The sequence below is a fragment of the Garra rufa genome, chromosome 5, assembly GCF_049309525.1.
Source record: "Garra rufa chromosome 5, GarRuf1.0, whole genome shotgun sequence".
NCBI lineage: Eukaryota > Metazoa > Chordata > Actinopteri > Cypriniformes > Cyprinidae > Garra > Garra rufa.
In genome coordinates this window covers 39,313,222-39,334,768 of record NC_133365.1, presented here as the reverse complement: position 1 = coordinate 39,334,768, position 21,547 = coordinate 39,313,222, and the positions used below count along the sequence as shown (strand labels likewise).

At 37.0% G+C, this 21,547-nt stretch overlaps 2 protein-coding genes across 5 annotated transcripts in view; one reads left to right on the top strand and one right to left on the bottom strand.

Annotated features, from left to right (window-relative positions):
- atp6v0a2b (ATPase H+ transporting V0 subunit a2b) overlaps positions 1 to 20,096 on the top strand; it is a 28,402-nt gene extending 8,306 nt beyond the window's left edge. The window contains exons 5-20 of the mRNA XM_073840303.1: positions 2,377 to 2,474; positions 2,809 to 2,935; positions 3,149 to 3,231; positions 3,546 to 3,639; positions 10,048 to 10,260; positions 10,358 to 10,508; positions 10,639 to 10,778; positions 10,934 to 11,091; positions 12,067 to 12,157; positions 12,774 to 12,892; positions 12,975 to 13,185; positions 13,273 to 13,392; positions 13,478 to 13,597; positions 13,686 to 13,803; positions 16,699 to 16,870; positions 17,011 to 20,096. Coding sequence (XP_073696404.1) covers positions 2,377 to 2,474; positions 2,809 to 2,935; positions 3,149 to 3,231; positions 3,546 to 3,639; positions 10,048 to 10,260; positions 10,358 to 10,508; positions 10,639 to 10,778; positions 10,934 to 11,091; positions 12,067 to 12,157; positions 12,774 to 12,892; positions 12,975 to 13,185; positions 13,273 to 13,392; positions 13,478 to 13,597; positions 13,686 to 13,803; positions 16,699 to 16,870; positions 17,011 to 17,113 — 2,118 coding nt within the window. The 3' untranslated portion in view covers positions 17,114 to 20,096. The remainder of the gene's footprint in view (positions 1 to 2,376; positions 2,475 to 2,808; positions 2,936 to 3,148; positions 3,232 to 3,545; positions 3,640 to 10,047; positions 10,261 to 10,357; positions 10,509 to 10,638; positions 10,779 to 10,933; positions 11,092 to 12,066; positions 12,158 to 12,773; positions 12,893 to 12,974; positions 13,186 to 13,272; positions 13,393 to 13,477; positions 13,598 to 13,685; positions 13,804 to 16,698; positions 16,871 to 17,010) is intronic.
- A 136-nt stretch (positions 20,097 to 20,232) lies between these two features.
- Positions 20,233 to 21,547, bottom strand: part of osbp2b (oxysterol binding protein 2b) — a 92,915-nt gene continuing 91,600 nt past the window's right edge. For all 4 annotated transcript variants that reach the window (XM_073840304.1, XM_073840305.1, XM_073840308.1 and 1 more), the window contains one exon: positions 20,233 to 21,508. In XM_073840304.1, the coding sequence (XP_073696405.1) occupies positions 21,366 to 21,508 (143 nt within the window). In that variant the 3' untranslated portion in view covers positions 20,233 to 21,365. The remainder of the gene's footprint in view (positions 21,509 to 21,547) is intronic.

The following is a 21,547-nucleotide window of genomic DNA, read 5'->3' as shown; positions in this document are numbered from 1 at the left end:
AATGTAATAAGCCATCAAATCATATCAGTAGGCGTTCTACATCATTGTTCTGTCATTTTGACTAAAATCATCCTAAAATGGCTTCTTTTTACTTATTGTTGCAGTTGGTCTGCTGTTCCTGCCACCTTAGCTCCTCATTTTCCCCTTCGAATGCTTGGCCCCGTAATTGCTGCTTGCAGCTATATTTGTTATTATGTTCTGTCTTTCTTTGTTGTTATTTATTTTTTGTAAAGTATTATTTATGAGAAAACATTTTAATAAAATATTAAAAGATTAATAGCAGAAGTTACTGTTATTATTTATTGATAGTCTAACTAAAGAATTCATTAACTGGTAAGAAAATAATAAATAGATTTTCATTTTATCACTAATATTGCTAAGCGAACAGCTCCATATAAATCAAGTATATTTAAAACTCTCACTCAGTGTACTGTCTGGCTTTTGTTTCTCTGTGTCTTTTGATGTCTTTGGCATTTGATCATGTACAGCCTCTGTTGTGTAATTGAAAGGAATTAATCTCCAGAGAGCAAGGCTGGGAATCACGCAGGTGGTTTGGGGTCACCTAGGCTTGGGCGGTATTACGGTAATATGGTATACCGCGGGATCTAAAAATAGCAACGGTTTCAGTTTCAATACCGTTATACCGTCATAAAAGAATGCACTTATATATGAGACAAGGATTAAATATTAAATATAATTTATTTAATGCCTAAAAATGCGTAGTGATGCGCGGATGGTGGTTATATCCGCGGGTCGGGTGGGTCGGGTAATAAAAAAATGCATTCTGATTATTTGCGAGTGGATGAGATAAATCAATAATGATGCTAATATTAACTACATTTTTTAAAACATGAACGTGTTTTATGTACTTTTTTCATCAGGCAGACGATTTCATCTGTGTAGATTTTGTAGAAACGGTGACATTCCCTATAAAGTTTGAAGGGAGTTATGCCTGTGCTAATGCTATTGAGCACGGCAATGCAGTGCTCGGCTTCGCGTTTACCCACTTCTCTGATGCGCATCTTTCCAAAATCATGACAGTCCACCGCATGAATAGCTAATTTAATCGCATTAATAAATTGAAATATTCTCTAAAAACACCCAGTAAAGACAGCGATGTGGTCAGGACCGTGGCGCCGCGGCGGCTTCTTTTGAAATATATTTGACGATGTGCCTAATGCGCCCGCTGTGTCCACAGATGCTGCCTGTTCATTCATACGCGAGAGCATGTCAGGCTACGCACGCAGTGGTATAATAATTATTATTATTGATTATTTGAATCAGTAGATTATAACGAAAACAATACCTTAAAAATGAAAAGCAGCAGATTTTTACCATCAGACATTTCTTAAACTGGTGAACCCCTGTAAACTTCAGTCCAAGCATGCGTTTGAATAGTAAGTTCAGAACGGCTCTAATACAGAGAAAACCCGACCGATTTTGTCAGAGATTGCGGAGAGTCGCATCCAGATGTCAGTTATTCTTTTCTGCTTGGATTTGGCTTAAAATCATGAGTGATGAATATAAATGTGCAGCGATGTGCAGATCAGCTGAATCAATCTGCTGTTAAAAATGAACCATCCGTTTCATCAGGATTACAATATAGGCTAAGTGTAATATGACCATCAGGGGCAGTTATCTAAATCAGAGAAAAATATAGGAGCGGGTGGATAATTTATTTGAAGTCATCAAGTGACAGCGTGGAGTTGGCGCGCGTTTCCCAAAAGCATCGTTAGCCAACTATGGTGGCAAGTTCCGTCGTTACCAACATAGTTCAAATATTCGGTGTTTCACGACACCAGTTCAAACCAACATTCGCAAACAGCGTCACAATCTATTTCTTCCATTTAAACTAAATATAAATGCTATGTATTTGTGTGCGTCCTCTATAAACACCGTTTAGGAGTAGTGCGTGTGCATTTTGCCTGAGGGAACCCCGGTGTATGACGTAAGAGGGAACCCGTGATGAATCAAACATCAAATAAAGCGTAATGACATGGGGGAAAGAAATGAGTCATTAGGTGCCATATTCAATATAGCTGCATTTTTGAGATCCCTAATCAGTTAAATAGTTTGGTATTCAGTTTCTTAACGGTATAGGCACAAGCCAACAGTTTGGTGACGCTGTCTGAGCCTTACGTCATTTTTTTATTTTTTATTCACGGTAATACCGTATACCGGGGTAAAATAGGGAGGAGGTTTGACGGTATCAAAATTTGGATACCGCCCAAGCCTAGGGTCACCTGCTTTTCATTGACTGCCAGAGTTTTACAAATAGGCTTAACCCTTGACCTCTTCTTCTTCATCACTGGGGCAATGTGTGTGTATGCGTGTGAATCTAAACTCTTGCTGTGTTTTTTGCTTATGTATGAGCAGAGAGAACCATCGCAAGTTCAGTATGAAGAGTTTCCCTTCCTAGAGAAAGAGCCCATGATGGACTACACCAGCATGCAGAGGCTTGGAGCCAAGCTTGGGTGAGCAGTGTTTAAAAACATTAGGCTGAAAGCATTCTGCCCTTGTCTATTTCCTGCTTTGGTTCACCAAGAGTTAATGTGGCGGAATGTTCATCATCAGCACAGTTTCCTGTTGCACACCTTCCATGTGCTGATTAATTATTCTTTTAAAATCTTTTTTTAAAATCATTAACTTTCACCCATAGGAGCTCTGCAGTTATCTAACATCCTGTTTCACATATGCATGTTTAAAAACTTGCAAAACCTGTAGTTTTACTGATGGTTAATGGATTAATGTTTCTGTAGTAAAGTGGAGCTCATACTCCTCTGCTCATTTCGGGTTTATGGTTCACAGGTTCATTTCTGGGCTCATCCAGAGCGTAAAAATCGAGGCATTTGAGCGAATGCTCTGGAGAGTGTGTAAGGGCTACACCATCCTCAGCTACTCAGAGGTAGAAGGTCTTCTGGAGGACCCAGATACGGTGAGACTAGTTGGAATCGCCACTGTAGTTCGATTTTATATGTTCTTTTTGGTAACAAAAATATATAGTTAATTCTTATTTTCTACACATTTGTTTAATTTTCTGTGGTCAGCCTGATCAAAGCTTTTATTGTAATGCTGGATACTTGATTTAATTAAAAAAATATAGAAGTCTCTTGAGATAGTCTAGTTTGTTCTCTGTCTGGTTTGTCAGGGGGAGCCATCCAGAAGTGTGGTGTTTCTCATCTCATACTGGGGAGATCAGATTGGACAGAAAGTTAAGAAGATATGTGACTGGTAACATAGCTCTTAAATCAACTTCCTACATTCTACTTGAGGTGATTCTGTTGAGTCTGGTTTAAGTAACTTTGTGTTGAGCTACCACATCTGTGTCAGTTAACCACCAACACGCTAACTGATTGCACCACAGAGACAACCGGGGAGTTGCTTTTTTTCATGAATATTATAAATACCATGTTCTCTGTTATATTTGGCGGAAGCTTCATGCTTTAATTTCTTAATTTTAGTTAAATTTTGTGTGTTTTTGTTCTTATGAGAAAGTAAAAGTACTGTAGTTTTAGTTTTAAGTAATTCTGTTTTTTTCCCCATAGCTACCACTGTCACCTGTACCCGTACCCCAACAGTAATGAGGAAAGGACAGATGTGGTGGAGGGGCTTCGCACACGCATTCAGGACTTGCACACGGTAAGTCCAGATGAGCTCGATTTCACCCTTGTTCCAGTTTATGACACACACACATTCTTGTTTTGACTGTGTAGAGTATAAATGAGGGTGTAAGAATGATCTCAGTAATGTGATTAGTAAGTTACCGGCCTTTAGCTTAGTTACTAATAAGCTCAGCTTAATCTTAGTTAGAGATAAAAAAGAAAAAAAGTTCATGTTTAATTGTACTTGAAACGTCTTTGGAAACTGAGTGATGAAATCAGGGGACAGTTGAGGTTGTCTCTAAAGCAACTTTGATGCACAAAATGTTCAAACATCCTGTATAACCACAGTTTTGTCCATACCAGGGAAGGCTGTAAGACACGTCAGATGTTAAACTTAAACCTCTGTCCTAGAAACTGTAACTTGACAGTAGTTCCTTTCACACAGTAATAGCAGTCAATTGCTGTAAAATTACCGGTAAAGCGCCATTCATATATCAGTTTCAAAATACCTGTACATTCTGTGAGATCATTCCTGATCAACTGAAAATGACCTCTAAACAGCAGCGCCTCCCAGTCTTGTGTTTGTAAACATAGAGGGGAATATGCTTTAGGGGTTTTTCATAAACACAGTCCATGTTTTTGTTGGTGATTTCATTTTTGTGTCAAACGTTCACATTAATGCAGCTGCTTTTAGCTCAGAGACATTGCCTTAGATCACGCGTGATCTCTTAATGGTAATTCACCATTAAAAGACTATATGTGACCCTGGACCACAAAACCAGTCATAAGGTTAAATTTTACAAAACTGAGATGTATATAGAATATGAAAGCTCAGTAAATAAGCTTTCTATTGATGTTTGGTTTGTTAGGATAGGACAATATTTGGCCAAGATACATCTATTTGAATATCTGGAATCTGAGGGTGCAAAAAAATCCAAATCCTGAGAAAATCACCTTTAAAGTTCTCCAAATTAAGTTCTTAACAATGCATAGTACTAATCAAAAATTACATTTTGATAGGTTTACAGTAGGAATTTTACAAAAAAATCTTTACTTAATTTCCTAATGATTTTTGGCATAAAAGAAAAATCAATAATTTTGACCCATGCAATGTATTTTTGGCTATTGCAACAAACATACCCCAGCGACTTAAGACTGGTTTTGTGGTCCAGGGTCACATATGCATTAAAGGAGCTATTGTTAAATTCAGCAACAGCTAATTTTATTGTGATAAGGATTTAATTGTTTGTTTTCAGTAAAAGTTTAATAAAATTCACAAATATGATCGATCTTGTTAGTTCAGAGAAACAAAATGATATCTTTTCTTAACTGAAAAAAAAGTACAAATATATTGATTCAATAGTACTTGAGTAAAGTACAGATCACCTGAAATATCATTTTTACACATGAATTATAGTAATGAAATGTGTGAAGGTTTGAAGTTTTGCACCGTAATAAAAGATGGGCTGCAATTACGGAAGGGTTTGATTGCACCATGACTCAGTGATGGAGTACTCGAGTCCTGGACTCGGACTCGAGTCCGACTCGAGTCACTATTCTTTGGACTCGAGTCCGACTCGAGAATCCACTCTCTGGACTTGTGACTCGACTTGGACTCGCGGATTGATGACTCGTACTTGGACTCGGACTCGAGGATATATACAATCGGACTTGAGCATTCATCACTTTGTTTTTGACTAAATATGTTATAAAAAAATTATATAAGGTGTTACACTTTTCCTGTTTCGTGCCCAAGACCGGCCGCGATCTCCCTTCACAGACACTGCTACCTCTCGCTCTCTTTGCTTGACAACACACTCACTGACGTCACTCACTTTTACGCTCGTGCAATGCATGATGCATGATTTGCGGGCTAAATGTTCACATTTGTAAAATGCAGAAAGACGTGCCCCGGATCGTGAAGTTCGCCTACGCGAATTTTACTTCTAATGCTGGAAAGAGCAGCGCTACGTTGTGTGTGTAATCGCACAATTGAGGAAAAGACCGGGACATCCTCAAACTTGAACAGACACCTGTCACGGATGCACCCAGAAACATAAGCAAAATGCTTTCCATTGCCTAACGTTAGCTTTTTTCAAAAAAATATTATTGACTAATGCATATATGATAACAAACAGAAGAAGCTAGGGTTAATGTATGTCTGGTTCAGATTACAGCATTTTTTTGTCTGTTGATAACTTAACGTTACTAGTCACTGTGCCAGATCAGATTTTTGCGATATTTGTCTGTTGCGATAGTCACTGTGTCAGATTAAACATTTTTTTTGCAATTTTGACTCTTAAAATCCTGTGGTGTCGACAAGAAACATGTGAGACGTTACACGTTGCTTTCTGACCAGTCGCTTGCCGTCACACACACACACACACACACACACACACACACACACACACACACACACACACACACACACACACGTTAAATAATTCGGTCACACACACAATCTCTCTCTCTCTCTCTGCATATCGTATTGATTTTTACGTTTTAAGTATCTTTAAAATACAGTGTCCTGTAAAATGCAGGTTTCTTTTTTTCGCTGAGTGTATTTCTGTAATACAGTGTTAAAGGATTAGTTCACACAAAAATGGAAATTTCCTTATCATGTGCTCCTCCCACTGCCATCCAGGATCTTTTTTTTTCTTCAGTGGAAAATAAATTGTTTTCTTAAAGAAAATCATTTCAGGATGTTTTCTTAATGGACTTCAATGCCAAGTCAGTTGGTTGTTCTTGTTTCCTCATCAGGGTGAGTAAATTATTAGGAAATTTTCATTTTGAGGTAAACTAATAATTTAATGTTACTTATATATTAGAAATATATAAAAAAATATTTAAACTATTAAATAAATATAATCGTGCCACAACTGAAGACATGTAGACTCGAATACGGGACTCGAGACTCGACTCGGACTCGAACACTGGGGACTTGAGACTTGACTCGGACTCGAACTCTGGTAATGGTGACTCGACTTGGACTCGACTCGGACTCTTCTTTGGTGACTCGGACTTGGACTCGGACTCGAACACTGGGACTCGAGACTCGACTCGGACTCGACAGTTGGTGACTCGACTACAACACTGCCATGACTTCAGCTACTCCAACCAAAGGAGCAGAAAGTGAATGTAATAGAATTTACATTAGAATTACTTGGATTTACTGTTGTCACTAATTTTTCCTAACCAGTTCTAGACAGCCATGCTGTAGGGGAATGTAGGGGGGCAGGTCAGGTTTGAGGGCATTTAAGTTTGCTTGTGACTGCTCTGTAAAAGAGAGAAAGAAAATTGTGTTAGTGGCTTAGCTCAGCACATGATGTTCATGAGGTCTAGTTTCTCACAGACCACAGGCACCATTAAATTATTATTCGATACTTTTAACACTCACTGTTCCTCTCAAAACCTATGAAAATGGAAAGGCTCGCTCAGTCATTTATGAAAAGTAAATTGGGTTGTTTCTGTTCCTACAAAATATTCCTTGACTGATTGAAGATATGTTTGCTGAAGAGCACAGCAAAATTCTTTTACTGCATGGCCATCTGAGAACACAGTTCAGAAACCAGGGCAACAAAATGCCACGTGTGGTTGACCCTAGGGGAAAATACACATTTATCTAATAAATTCTCTATACAGGTTAAAATATTTAGCTGTATTACATTCATTTTGTGATCCCAGAAATTTAAAAAATGGATGTTCATTAATAAAAACGTTTTTAATAAAAAAAAGAAAGAAATATTTTAATACATATTAAATTCATATTTAATTCATTGAGTTTGCAAAGGCTCACTGGTGAACCACTATATGTTATTACAGTATGTTTAACACTTAAAGTGCCCCTATTATGCCATTTTAAAGGTAGTTAATATTGTTGTATTAGTCTCTTAAAACAGGTTTACATGTATGCAAATTCAAAAAACACTTTAGTTTTCTCCAAAAATAGATTTAATTTTACCCCGTTTCTAAATGATTCGTAAACGACTCGTGTGAAGCAGTTCGAAGAATCAGTCTCTCTAAACCCCTCCTTTCCGTGAGCCCTCACTGCTGTGATTGGTCAGATGGTGCAGTCCTTTTAGATTGGTCTACCGCTACAGCGCAAAAACAAAACGCCCATTGGCATAACTGAATGACAGCTGTGGAGACCTGTTAATGCATAGAAAAGATAGCCTCGATTTTACCCTATCAATTCGAGCCGGAGTCTGACGATGAAACGGTTGAAGTGGCACATCGACAAGAAACTGTTTTGCAAGCACGACTGGAGCAGGACGTTTCTCAGTATGTGTCATATGTTACCTGTTAAAAGTGCTTGCAATTTGCTTTTGTAAGCGAACTGGGCACACCTCTACGTTGTGAACTTCAACATTGTATAATGCATAACACTGCTATAAACCATCGTTTATCATTATCATTACTTAAACTAATAAGGCAGACAGACAGTCAAGCTGCATCAATCACAATTTTTAGACTACATTGCACTCACAGCTGAACAACAGAACTACAGAAACGCAAGTTAGCCGGTTACCAAGACATGAGCGGGGTTGTTAAACACCATAATGTACACAAAGACGTATTTTGAACGATCGCTAGAAAATACAATCATCAATTATTAATCATACTTACAGGTAGAAGTTCAGAGGAGCAAGCCGGTCCAAATAAACTGGGCACTGATCCATTTTTTTAAAACCAAGCGTTTGGTGAATCCCGTGTTGTAACGTTACTCCCCAAGATTGGAAAAGCAGTCATCAGTAAAATGACGCGAACACAACACAAGATTGGAATTGTACTGCTGAGGTGTTGTTGAAAAAATTTATGTTAACCACTCATTCTTTGTAGATTCATCTTTCGGAAGCGCATATAAAAAAAAAAATTAACTCTCACAGCGCAGGATACAGCGTCTTCTTGACATGATGTAATCCACGTGAAAATTGTACTGTTTGTGGGCGGGCAAGTTGTTCGCGACATAGAACGTGGGCGGACATTATGCAAATGTGTAGTTCGTGACGTGTGGCCGTAACAGAAAAAGATTCGAATTGCTGACGACTCGTTTAGGCGAATGTGAGCCGACTCTTTTTTTTGATAGACAAAAACTTCATTTGTCGTGCACTGTCGGCGTCACAACTTTGCAGATAGTTTATGTTCACATACAGCTACATGACACACTACATGAAATATCATATTTGAAAAGGCATAATAGGGGCACTTTAAAGGATTAGTTAACTTCCAGAAATTTCCTGATATTTTACTCACCTCCATGTCATCCAAGATGTTCATGTCTCTCTTTCTTCTTTTGCAAAGAAATTTAGTTTTTTGAGGAAAACATTCCAGGTTTTTTTTCCTTATAGTGGACTTCAGTGGGGATCAACAGGTTGAAGGTCCAAATTGCAGTTTCAATGCAGCTTCAAAGAAAGATACCAATTTAAGAAAAAGAAAAATACCAATTTATATACTTTTTAATCACAAATGCACGTCTTGCACTAGCTTTACATTACACATTATGTAATCATGCACATGTGACGTAGGCAGAAGTACTGATCCAGTGTTTACAAAGCGAACGTGCAAAGAAAGTCAAACGCCCTTTACAAAATAAGATAAAACAACAATGTTGGACAATTTTGAAGTTTGAGGAGAAAATGAGATGGAGTTTTTAGCCCTACCCTACCAAAGTACACAGATAAAAACTAAACTTTTCCAATGTGATTCCACAATGCGTAAAGACAAGCATTTGTGGTTAAAAAGTATTAAAAAAATTTTTTTTAAGAAAATGACATCATTTCGCTAGGTAAGAACCCTATTTCTTGCCTGGGATTGTGTAGAGCCCTTTAAAGGTGCATTGAAACTGCAATTTGGACCTTCAATGCCTTGATCCCCATTGCAGTACACTACATGTAGAAAAATCCTGGAATGTTTTCCTCAAAAAACCTAATTACTAGGGATGCACGATATGTATCGGTCGATAACTTGCGCGTTTTGTCAGTAAAGCCGGTTCTGTAATCAGCGGTAAATGCCATCAGGTGCGTGATTTCACGTTGAGCCGTATATACTACACACAGCCGTTGTTTACCGACGAGCTGCGCACTTTCACACTGATAATGAACATTGCTATGCGCAGCTCGTCGGTAAACAACGGCTGTGTGTAGTATATACGGCTCAACGTGAAATCACGCACCTGATGGCATTTACCGCTGATTACAGAACCGGCTTTACTGACAAAACGCGCAAGCTTTATCGACCGATTGGTATCGGTGCATCCCTACTAATTACTTCGAGAAATACAAAAGAAACACATAAACATCTTGACATGTGGGTGAGTAAATTACCAGGAAATTTTGATTCTGGAAGTGAACTAATCTTTTAAAATGTTATGTGAAATGGTTTAGCTTGGCGTAGTTTTAAACCTGCTCTTGAAACTGTTGAAATAATTTAGCTGGTTTCTTTGTAGGTTCTTCACCGTACTGAGGATTACCTAAGGCAGGTGTTGATGAAGGCCTCAGAGTCTGTGTACCTTTGGGTGATCCAGGTTAAGAAAATGAAGGCCATATATCATATCCTCAACCTCTGCAGTTTTGATGTCACAAACAAGTGCCTCATAGCTGAGGTGTGGTGTCCCGTAAATGATCTACCCGCGATCCGGAGAGCCCTAGAGGATGGATCGGTGAGTGGTTGGCATTATTTCGAAGGTGCACTAATTCACATACATCTGGTTAATTATTGTGCACATATCTCTTAACTCTGTTGTTTTGTTTCTTCAGAGGAAGAGTGGAGCCACAGTTCCCTCATTTGTCAATCGTATCCCAAGCAATGACACTCCACCAACTCTCATGCGTACCAACAAGTTTTCCTCAGGATTTCAGAATATAGTGGATGCCTATGGCGTTAGCAGCTACAGAGAGGTCAATCCAGGTGAGAGGATAGCACTAAACATTAACATTAAAGTTGACCTAATGTTAGCAGTTTTAACATGCTTTTAATGCTTCATGCATATGCTTAGATAAGATGTGTAAGCTTCTATCTTTATCACGCCTTCTCACAGCTCCATATACAATCATTACCTTTCCCTTCCTGTTTGCTGTGATGTTTGGAGACCTCGGGCACGGCATCATCATGGCACTGTTTGCTCTGTGGATGGTTCTCTATGAGAATGACCGCAAACTGAAGAAAACAAGAAATGAGGTACATACAGCTTGGTTTTATGACAGTGTTAACTTACTTGTGACATTCATTTTGAAATGGTTGTTAAAAGACATTGACTGCTGAGACATTGCTATTTAGTTTACTGTTTTTGTTCATTTTGTTATAGTTGGATTAACATTGTGTTCATTTTTTAGATCTGGAACATTTTTTTTGAGGGCCGTTACATCATCCTGTTGATGGGTATATTTTCAGTCTACACTGGATTAATATACAACGACTGCTTCTCTAAATCACTCAACCTGTTCGGTTCAGGGTGGAGCGTCAAGGCCATGTCTGATCATGAAAACTGGACGTAAGTGTTCAAAGCAGAAAATATTGTGTACTCCATCCTAAATACACTATACAGTACATGGTGTGCAACATATGTTTTAAAATGTAGTATGCTAAATTTCTGTTATCTGTCTGTCTTTTAAAATGTGGGCATGTTTCTGTAGGGCTTCAATAAAGCGCATTTAATTGACCCTTCGCAAACAACTTGATTGACAGGCCATCTGACCAATCGAAACGCCAAATCTGCCATTGTCTGACAAACAAATCAGACAGGACAGTAGATTAACTTTGGTGGACTTAAACTTAAAAAATGTTGTGTATTGGCGTCTTTCTGTGGTTAAAATAAAATACATTCTGATGTTCATTCTTGCTTTTTAAAAGACAAGGCGATCGGTTTGTGTGTCATTGATCTAATAAGGCAATGCGGTGATCTGTCACGACAACAGTATTTATTGTTTGAGTTTATTAAAAAAATGACAACATTTTAAAGCTGAGACATTGTTTCATACCAGAATTAACCTGCTCTGTCTTGTCTGTCAGCAAGGGGTCAGTTTCGTCTTTGCTCCGTGATGTATTTTTCACTGCATGAGAACATGATGTGAAGTGTTAGAGCAGCACTGTTTGCTGGACATAGCAACAGTAACTAAGGAGAGCGGGTTTTTGCGAAGGATCAATTGATCAGCTACTTGTATAGCTACTTTTTATCCTGACTGTTTATTCCAAGTTCACACATCTAACGATTGCGAGTCTAATGACAGCGTGTTTGAAGAGGTATACAAAGAGGTTTATAAGACAGTATAGACATTTATAATATTGCAAAATATTTCAGTTTCAAATAAATTCTGTTCTTATGAATGTTCTATTAATTAAAATATCCTGAAAAATGCGTGTGCATATGAGAATGATTTCTGAAAGGTCATGTGACACTGAAGACAGGAGTATTGGCTTTTGAGTATTGAGTATTGAGTATTGATGTTCATTTTCTCTTTATTTCAAGTTCTATCACATTGCAGTCAAATAGCTTCCTTGCGCTAGATCCAAACATCCCAGGAGTCTTTAAAGGGGCCTATCCTCTGGGCATTGACCCGGTAAGTGTTGGACTTCATTTTATTACTGTGTTATCAAATTATTTACTACCCCATCACCGTAAAAACGGGTAACTGTGGGTAAAAGTTTTGGGTGAAAGGTTGCATGGTTGAATGACAAGCTGATTTTATAATCTTTATAAATAATTTTGAACCACAAAACCCGTCATAATGCTCAGGGTTTTTTTTATTTTTTATTTATAGATATATATTGGTAAATTAATAGGTTTTACATTGATATATAGTTTGTTAGGATAGGACGATTTTTGGCTGAGATACAACTATTGGAAAATCTGCAATCTGAGGGAGCAAAAAAAATCGAAATATTGAGAAAGTTACCTGAGCAATGCATATTACTAATAAAATTTAAAATAAAGTTTTGATATATTTACGGTTGGAAATTTGCAAAATATCTTCATGGAACATCTTTACTTTAAAATTATTACTTTACATAAAAGAGAAAATAATCATTTTGACCCATACAATGTATTTTTGGCTATTTCTACAAATATACCCGTGCTACTTGTTCCAGGGTCACACATATATATATATATATATATATATATATATATATATAATTCATTTTAAATTTGATTTTAATATTTTATTTGCAATACAGATCTGGAACCTGGCATCAAACCGTCTCACCTTCCTGAACTCCTATAAGATGAAGATGTCTGTGATTGTAGGAATAGTCCACATGACTTTTGGAGTCATTCTTGGCATTTTCAATCACCTGTGAGAGCTTTTAAAAGATATTTTCGATAGATCTATTTCAAATGGTACGACTTTGATCCTAATACTTCATGCATCTGTACAGGCACTTCAGACGGACATTCAATCTGTACCTCATGGTTATTCCTGAGCTGCTTTTCCTGCTGTGCCTCTTCGGCTATCTGGTCTTCATGATCATTTATAAGTGGCTGTTTTTCACAGTCAAAGACTCTCAGACAGCTCCCAGCATTCTCATCCACTTTATCAACATGTTCCTGATGCAGGAGGACTCCAATCAACCCCTCTATCCAGGACAGGTGGGTTTTAAAGAACCATACGCACATTCAGTCAACTACATGCACCTCTGTGTTTCCTGACATTTATTTTCCCTCTTTCCCATATAGGCCGGGTTTCAGATATTCCTTGTGGTTGTGGCTCTGCTCTCTGTGCCTGTGTTACTATTGGGCAAACCTCTCTACCTCTACTGGCAACACAAGGGCAGAGACCACCTAAACATGTACCGGGTGAGGATCCACTCTTTGTGTGTGCTCCTCAGTTCTCCAGCTGAAGGCCGTGGCTGATTTTCTGTCTGTCTGTCTCTCATTGTAGGGTTATCAGCGTGTGCGTCGGAGCAGTGAGGAGGAGCTCTCTCTCATGCATACTCATGATATGGAGGAGGGCACCAGTTTGGATAGCCACTCCTCCAGCTCTGACAGCCAATCAGAGGAGGTGAGACATTCAGAACCAGTTCAGTGCATCATTCAGGTGTGAATAAACTACTTTCCCTATGAGCCTAACAGTTTCCTCTCTTCCACAGTTTGATTTTGCAGATGCTTTCCTCCATCAGGCTATTCACACTATAGAGTACTGCCTGGGCTGCATCTCTAACACTGCATCTTATCTTCGCCTGTGGGCTCTCAGCCTGGCACATGCTCGTAAGTAATAAACCCTTCAGTGTAGTGCTGGGCATAATAAAACAATAAAACAGTTACCGAAAACACACGGAAAGCAAAGGTCTTCATTACAACCTGCCAAATAAAAAGTTTGTCTGCCTTAAAGAAATGATGACAGATATAATATTACTGTTAAACAATAGAATGTACCTTTTTTTTAAATAATAAAAATAATAATAATGAAATCATAATTTTTAATGAATATTGCAATATTTTTTTATAAAAAATGATTACATTTTAAAATATTCACTGTCTGTTTTATAAATTGATTTTATTGCCACAATTTTGAATTTTGGTAAATTTGTGACCCTGGACCGCAAAACCAGTCAGTAACACAGGTATATTTGTAGCAAAATTATCATTTTTATTTTATGCCAAAAGTCATTAGAATATTAAGTAAAGATCATGTTCCAAGAAGATATTTAGTAAATCTCCTACCGTAAATATATCAAAACGTAATTTTTGATTAGTTATATGCATTGCTAAGAACTTAATTTGGACAACTTTAAAGGTGATTTTCTCAATATTTCGTTTTTTTTTTTGCACCCTCAGATTCCAGATTTTTGAATAGTTGTATCTCGACTAAATATTGTCCCATCCTAACAAACCATACACCAACAGAAAGTTTTTTTAGTTTCAATGGAAAGCTTATTTCTGATGTATAAATAATTTTTTTATGACCCTTATTACTGGTTTTTGTAGTCCAGGGTCACATTTGTATTTAAATTACAATGATTTTTCTTTACTTCTGACAGTAAAATAAACCACTATAAACATACATAAACCATATGTAAACTTGTATAAACTATAAACTCTGGGCATGCAAAGAAAGAAATACAGTGATATACCTTAAAACCACCAAATTCTTACAAATATTGTAATACAATTTTTTTGTAGTACTGCCCAAGACTACTTGAATTACAGTTCAATCAATTTATTTATTATATTTTTATGTATTAAAATAACCTAACTGAAATAAAATGTTACAAAAATGTCATGAAAACAAACTGAAAAGATTGATGAAATATCTTTTAAATTGAAGAAATGGTATTGAATTTTAAATTGTAGTTAAATCCAATTAATATGTGTAATATTTCTAAAGAGTGTTAATAAAAGAGATTGAAATATGCACCTATATCATAAAATTTTAGCCTAAATGTGACCCTGGACCACAAAACCAGTCTTAAGTAGCATGGGTATTTGTAGCAATAGCCAAAAATACATGGTATGGGTTAAAATTATCGATTTTTCTTTTGTGCCAAAATCATTAGGATATTAAGTAAAGATCATGTTCCATGAAGATATTTTGTAAATTTCCTACTGTAAATATGTCAAAACTTATTTTGATTAGAACTTCATTTAGACAACTTTAAAGGCAATTTTCTCAATATTTAGATTTTTTTTGCACCCTCAGATTCCTGAGAATTCTTAGAAAAGTGGGCGTTTTCCCTTAAAATTAAAGAAAAGATCCTAGTAAAGAAAAAAGTAATTCAGAAAGAATCTTAACCCTTAAAAGAGGTCTTAAGGTCCAAATTGTTAGGAGTAGGGAAGAGGACTTTTAAGAGGCTTAAGAGTTTCTTTAGCAGTGGATAACACTGACAAAACATGAGGAGGGCAATGCAATATTTGCACACAATGCATGACAGTGATTTCACTGATGCTACACATGAGATTGTGCAGAGATAATGTTTGTGACTTATTTTGTTAGAGACATGCTAACATCTCTGACATAGTGCAGAAATGCCATAGTGCAGAAATGGAAGAAATCACTACATTTATTACATGAACTTATTTGGCAACTGGAAACAATGCAACTATGCAGCAGTAATAATTTGGGTATGTTCACAACCTTCTATAAGCAAAGAGATCACACAAACAATTACAGCACTTTCACAACCTTAATGTGCTGCTGTTCATTACCTATCAAATACATTAAATACAACATTAACAGCGTGGTAAACAAAAATATATATAAACATAAAATATATAAACTTACATAATATGTGTGTTGCGGTAAAACAGGAAAAATGATGCCTATAATTTCAAAGTGAAGGCTTAAACTAGACCCTACACTTAAAAGTACTCTTTTATTTCCTTCTTGGACAACCAACCAATCACGGTCTTTAAAATGCTGTGTCATCGCTAGCAACGGGGTCAACCCCGCCTCCTCACTAAGATAAAAGTTTTCGTCTTTTCTTTGCTCAGAGTTGCTCTTAGATTGATCCTGAATCACTCTCAAGCTAAAACTCCTACGTAGGAGTTTTTAAGCTAAAATAAAAGCTTTCTGAGAGGATTCTTAGAATCTTTATGAATACGGGCCCTGATTTTCAAATAGTTGTATCTTGGGCAAATATTGTCCTATTGGTTTGTCCTAACAAACCATACATCAATAGAAAGCTTATTATTTCAGCTTTCAGACGATGTATAAATCTCAATTTCAAAGAATTTATCCTTATGACTGGTTTTGTGGTCCAGGGTCAGAGCCTTTATTGTTTTGGGCAATTAGAGGCCTTTAAAGGGATAGTTCACCCAAAAATGAAGATTCTGTCATTAAATACTCACCCTCATGTCGCTCCAAACCTGTAAGACCTTCAATCATCTTCATCTTTGGAACACAAAATAAGATATTTTTGATGAAATCCGAGAGATTTCTGAGATTTGCTGATAGAGAGCAATGTAACTGATATGTTCAAGGCCCAGAAAAGTAGTAAGAACATCATTAAAATATGTCCATGTGACGTCAGTAATTTTATGAAGCTAGAATACTTTTTGTGTGCAAAGAAAACAAAAATAATTTTATTCAACAGTTTCTTCTCTTTCTTTCAAAAATTGGCTAGAATATAGATATAAAAAAAGAAATGTTTGGTTGTGTTCCAGAGCTCTCTGAAGTGTTGTGGGCGATGGTGATGCGGGTCGGCCTGCGTGTGGACACCAATGTTGGCATCGTGTTCCTGGTGCCTATCTTTGGTCTGTTTGCTGTCCTCACTGTGGCCATCCTGCTGGTGATGGAGGGACTTTCAGCGTTCCTTCATGCTCTCAGACTCCACTGGTTAGTACAATACCTCAAACACACACCACCATCACAAAACCGTGTACTACATCCATATTTAGAGACCAACATTTGTAGCGGAAAGCACAGTATCACTTTACATTGAATGATTCAAACTGAAATGATCTTTTTCTCCTCAGGGTGGAGTTTCAGAATAAGTTCTACAGCGGCGCTGGCGTCAAGTTTGTACCGCTTGACTTCTCTCTCTTGCACACCAGCTTTGAAAATGAGGGGCTGTTGTGAACTGTGGGATGCTGAAGACCAGACCAGAGCGGATCTGTGAGCTTCATTTTAACAGATTTACATCAGTGATGTTGCATTACATGCCAAAGTGATCCAACCAATTACGTTTTGGGGATTATATGGAGATACCAGATCAGCATTGACATACTGAGCCACATCAGATGCTTGATCATTTTTGGACATGCAACCGTAACACAAACACACCGAGATAAATCAACAGCTCTGAACTGTAAATAGGACTCCTTTGAGTGCTTTTTTTATCAGTTGAATGTATTAGCTCTTCACAGAAGTGCTGATTGTGAATATCATTTTTCTACCAAGTTGCCTGTTGGCTATCCTGAGATGGTCGACTCTCCATAGCTGAGCACATTCCATGAGTGACTTTAAGGTTGAACTTTAATGTCAATTTGCATCAAAGCAAGTGAACATTTAAGTGCTTGAGTGAATTCAAGAATTTTCATCCGGCTGCTTTCATCCACAGTGTTGAGACATGATTTGTGGCTCATGTAGGTCATTCATAGTGTTGAATGGTACCATTTGTCAGATGTTGGAAACAAGATGTTCAGAAAGGGCAACAATGACTTGCCTAAATGCTCCAAATGTGAGAAATGTTAGCACAAATGTGTTCATACTTAATGTTGATTAGCCCAGATCTTGTTTGTTTTGGGCTGTATAGATGGAGCTTCATAAGGCTCTGTGTTGGTTTCACATCCTGCTGCAGCTGATGTTCTTTGTGTTTGAAAAACTCCTCAAGAGCTCTACAGGAAGCTCAGATATTTCTAAGTGCCTAACTTGCTGAATGTATTCTGATGGGTGGGTGGTAGATGGAATTTTTCAGATGAAGTCATTTAGAATTTAATTAATCTAATGATGAAATGCTGTTCGGGGCAAAGCTTACAGACAGAGTTAAAACTCTCAAAGTCATTTAATTTTAATTGTATAGTAAAACTGAGATGTTTTTAGTGATTTTATTATACAGGTCTGTTCAGTTACTCTGTTCTGCCTTTCCAGAATGGTCTTTTTTAAACTCTTGAATTTAATGTGAGGTTTTGGTGTGTGGATTGTGAGCCACTGAATTCATTCCAGTTTTTTATTTTTTATTTATTAACAGTACTCATTTTGATTTCTATCTATCGTTTGATGAGTCTGTGCATTGTTAAGGTAATTTACATTCCACATTTTGCATATGAGCTCTATATTAACATTACAAAATAAAATCAAACCTGTGACGTTGGGGTAATAAAATATTGTTTGATTAAATGACTCTTGATATCATTGCCATTAGAGCGATTCTGTTTGTAAGATTTAAATGTTTCTTTTCTGAGTGTTTCTGAATTAAGTCAATTCTGAATTCATTTAGCACTTTTTGTTTCAGAACATCCTAAAAGTATTAGTCATTCATTGTTAAAGATGCAAAAGATGTTCATGTCTTTCTTTCTTCAGTCGTAAAGAAATGATGCTTTTTAAAAGAAAACATTTCAGGATTTCTCTCCATATAATGGACTTCTATGGTGCCCCTGAGTTTGAACTTCCAAAATGCAGTATGCAATATGTAATATAAAAATAGACACATTTTCCAGGAAAATGGATAAAATCAGAGCAAATACATTAAAGAGAATGTCCAAATACGACTAAAATATGTGACCCTGGACCACAAAACCAGTCATAAAGGTAATGTTTTGATACATTAAGCTGAATGAATAAATAAGCTTTCCATTGATGTATGGTTTGTTAGGATAAGACAACTATTTGAAAAGTCTGGAATCTGAGGGTGCAAAAAATCTAAATATTGACCAAAATCACCTTTAAAGTGCTTAGCAATGCATATTACTAATCAAAAATTAAGTTTTGATTTATTGACGGTAGGAAATTTACAAAATATCTTCATGAAACATGATCTTAATATCCTAATGATTTTTGCCATAAAAGAAAAATCAATAATTTTGACCTATACAATTTATTTTTAGCTATTGCTATGAATATACCCGTGCTAATGACTGGTTTTGTGGTCCAGGGCACATATGCAAATTAACCAATACCCTCAAAAAAAAAAAAAAAAAAAACACGCATAATTTTCAATGTCAACAGTCAGATTGGCCAAACTAACTCCCAAACCAGTCCAAATTTTGTCCACCCGCCCAAGCCAATTTTTTACCAATCTGGCAACACTGGTAATAACGCAAAGATGAGCGACCCGAACAACCCAGACTAGAAAACATGACAAGCTTATGGTTGTGAAATGAGCTAAGGTAAGGAGATAGTTTTGAACACTGATTAGTTATGCACTTGCTCAATAATTGATTTTGAATAGTTTTTAACAAACAAAATATTTAGGGAAAGACATGGGGAAAAACATTCATTACGAATGTATACAGACATAAAAAGTGCCTGCCAGCATCCAAGTCAGTGAGCTTTAATAGAAAATATTAACATTTATAATCATACATTGACAGTTTGTCAAAAATGAAACTTTAACTAGCTGGGTCATTTTAAATTAAAAGACCCATTTACAAGTAAACATCTAAAATTTAGATTTTTGCAAAAACAGCATTTATTAGGATGGCATGGCATCATTACTTAATTCCTTCATAATAGTATTAAGAATTATGGTTATCAAAAAAAAAAAAGCGCAGAATAAGTCATCCAGCCTAATTCTACATTTTTGACAGCAATCAGAAATTGAGAAAGTGAGAACTGCTCTCCAGTGATGTTACGTCTGAACCCAATGCCACAGAAGAGGACTTTCTAAACATACACGAAATCCTGTAGATCTGTTTCTGTGAATCTAACCAAAGGTATACAACTTTTCAGTGGGGACTACAGTTTCAAAGAGTCCCAGTGTTTCATGATTCATAACCTCCTCATAAATCTGAAATCAGACTTTGTTATGGGGCATTAAAAATACCAATTTAAAACCTACTACAAACGTAATGTGAAATACAGCAATCCCATTCATCAGGAACACTTAGGTGTTTTAATTCACTGTCTCTACTGCTAATAAATACAAGCATATTATAAACTCAAAACAAGGTCGGCAATCTCTTTGCTTGTGTTTTTTAGTATCACACTTTGTATTGTGAGTGGATGATTGTTTGCTTTGTCTTCTGAGAGAGTCAAGCTGGTGACTTGTTTACTTTTATTGGTTGATCGTTCATTCATTCATTGATTAAATATCTTGATTGTACAAAAAAGTTTTTTTTTTTTTTAATTGCATTGATATGCATTATACTGTGGCAGACACAGTAACAAGATAATGACCACTGGGGGCTCCACCGAGCCAATGCATGAAGCAGCTAATTAATGTGCATGACATTTCATGGATGTAAAACATTTGTGTCAGAATACCTGCACTGTCCAATACAACAGACATGAGGGCTTTTTAATGCTTGCCTGAAGCTTACTGGCTATCTGAAGACATGAGATGAATCTTAGCTGTCATTAACTATGCAAAGTGGGCGGAGCCAATGAGAAAGTCCAATAAAAGAGCTTGATTGTGCTCCTGTAATCCTCTGGGATATACAAATACAAGATCTTCCTTTGCCCAAATATGGTATTGTTGTTGATATGAATCTAAAAGAGCTGAGGGGTGTTCCATAAAACAAATTGACCAAATAAGCCAGGCTTATTTTAGTTAGTCTGACTTGTTGTCACTTGATTTGGCTCAAAATAAGTCAGACTAACTGAAATAAGCCTAACTTATTTGGTAAACTTGTTTTATGGAACGCCCCTCTGAACAATCAGGTAATTCACAGAAATGTTGTGTAGAGTCTCTCCTTCATATGTGAGTTTCTTCATGTGCTGTCCAGGCCAGCTTGGAACGGGGGAGGAGCGTCTTTGATATGATCTCTTTACAAACAAGACTCAGTCCAGTGTACTTCACTGTAAGAGATGCTGGGATAAGAGGAAAGTGCATTTGTGATGGGGTTGTACTGAATAAAAAGAACCTGATTTGCTTTGGAAGATAAACTGGGGCGGCACTTGGCTAGAAGAGTTCAACTGCGCATTTCTCCCACGCACTCGTCTTTGAGGTGAACTTCGGAGAGAACGTTTTCCCATTCTCTCATTTTAGTAATCGGGCAAAGATATATGTCATTGGGCTGCAAACACACACTCACACTTAAACACACACACACACACACACACACACACACTCTAAGAGATCAAACAGCGCAGTCCCAGATGAGTCCATGTAGAGGGTTTATTCCCCTTTTGTCTTTGTCTGTCTGCAGAGTTAGTCAATTGGTTTGTGTGTTCAGAAGATATCGGGACACAAATTCCAGTCTTGTCTTTCTTTGGCCTCCCAGTAACCCCCCTTATAAACGAATATAGTCTCTCCCGTCAATTCATCCGTTCTCTGGTGGAACCACAGTGGCGTGTAATTTTCAAAGTCCTGTCCTGTAACACAAAACAACAATAAAATCACCAGGAGAACAT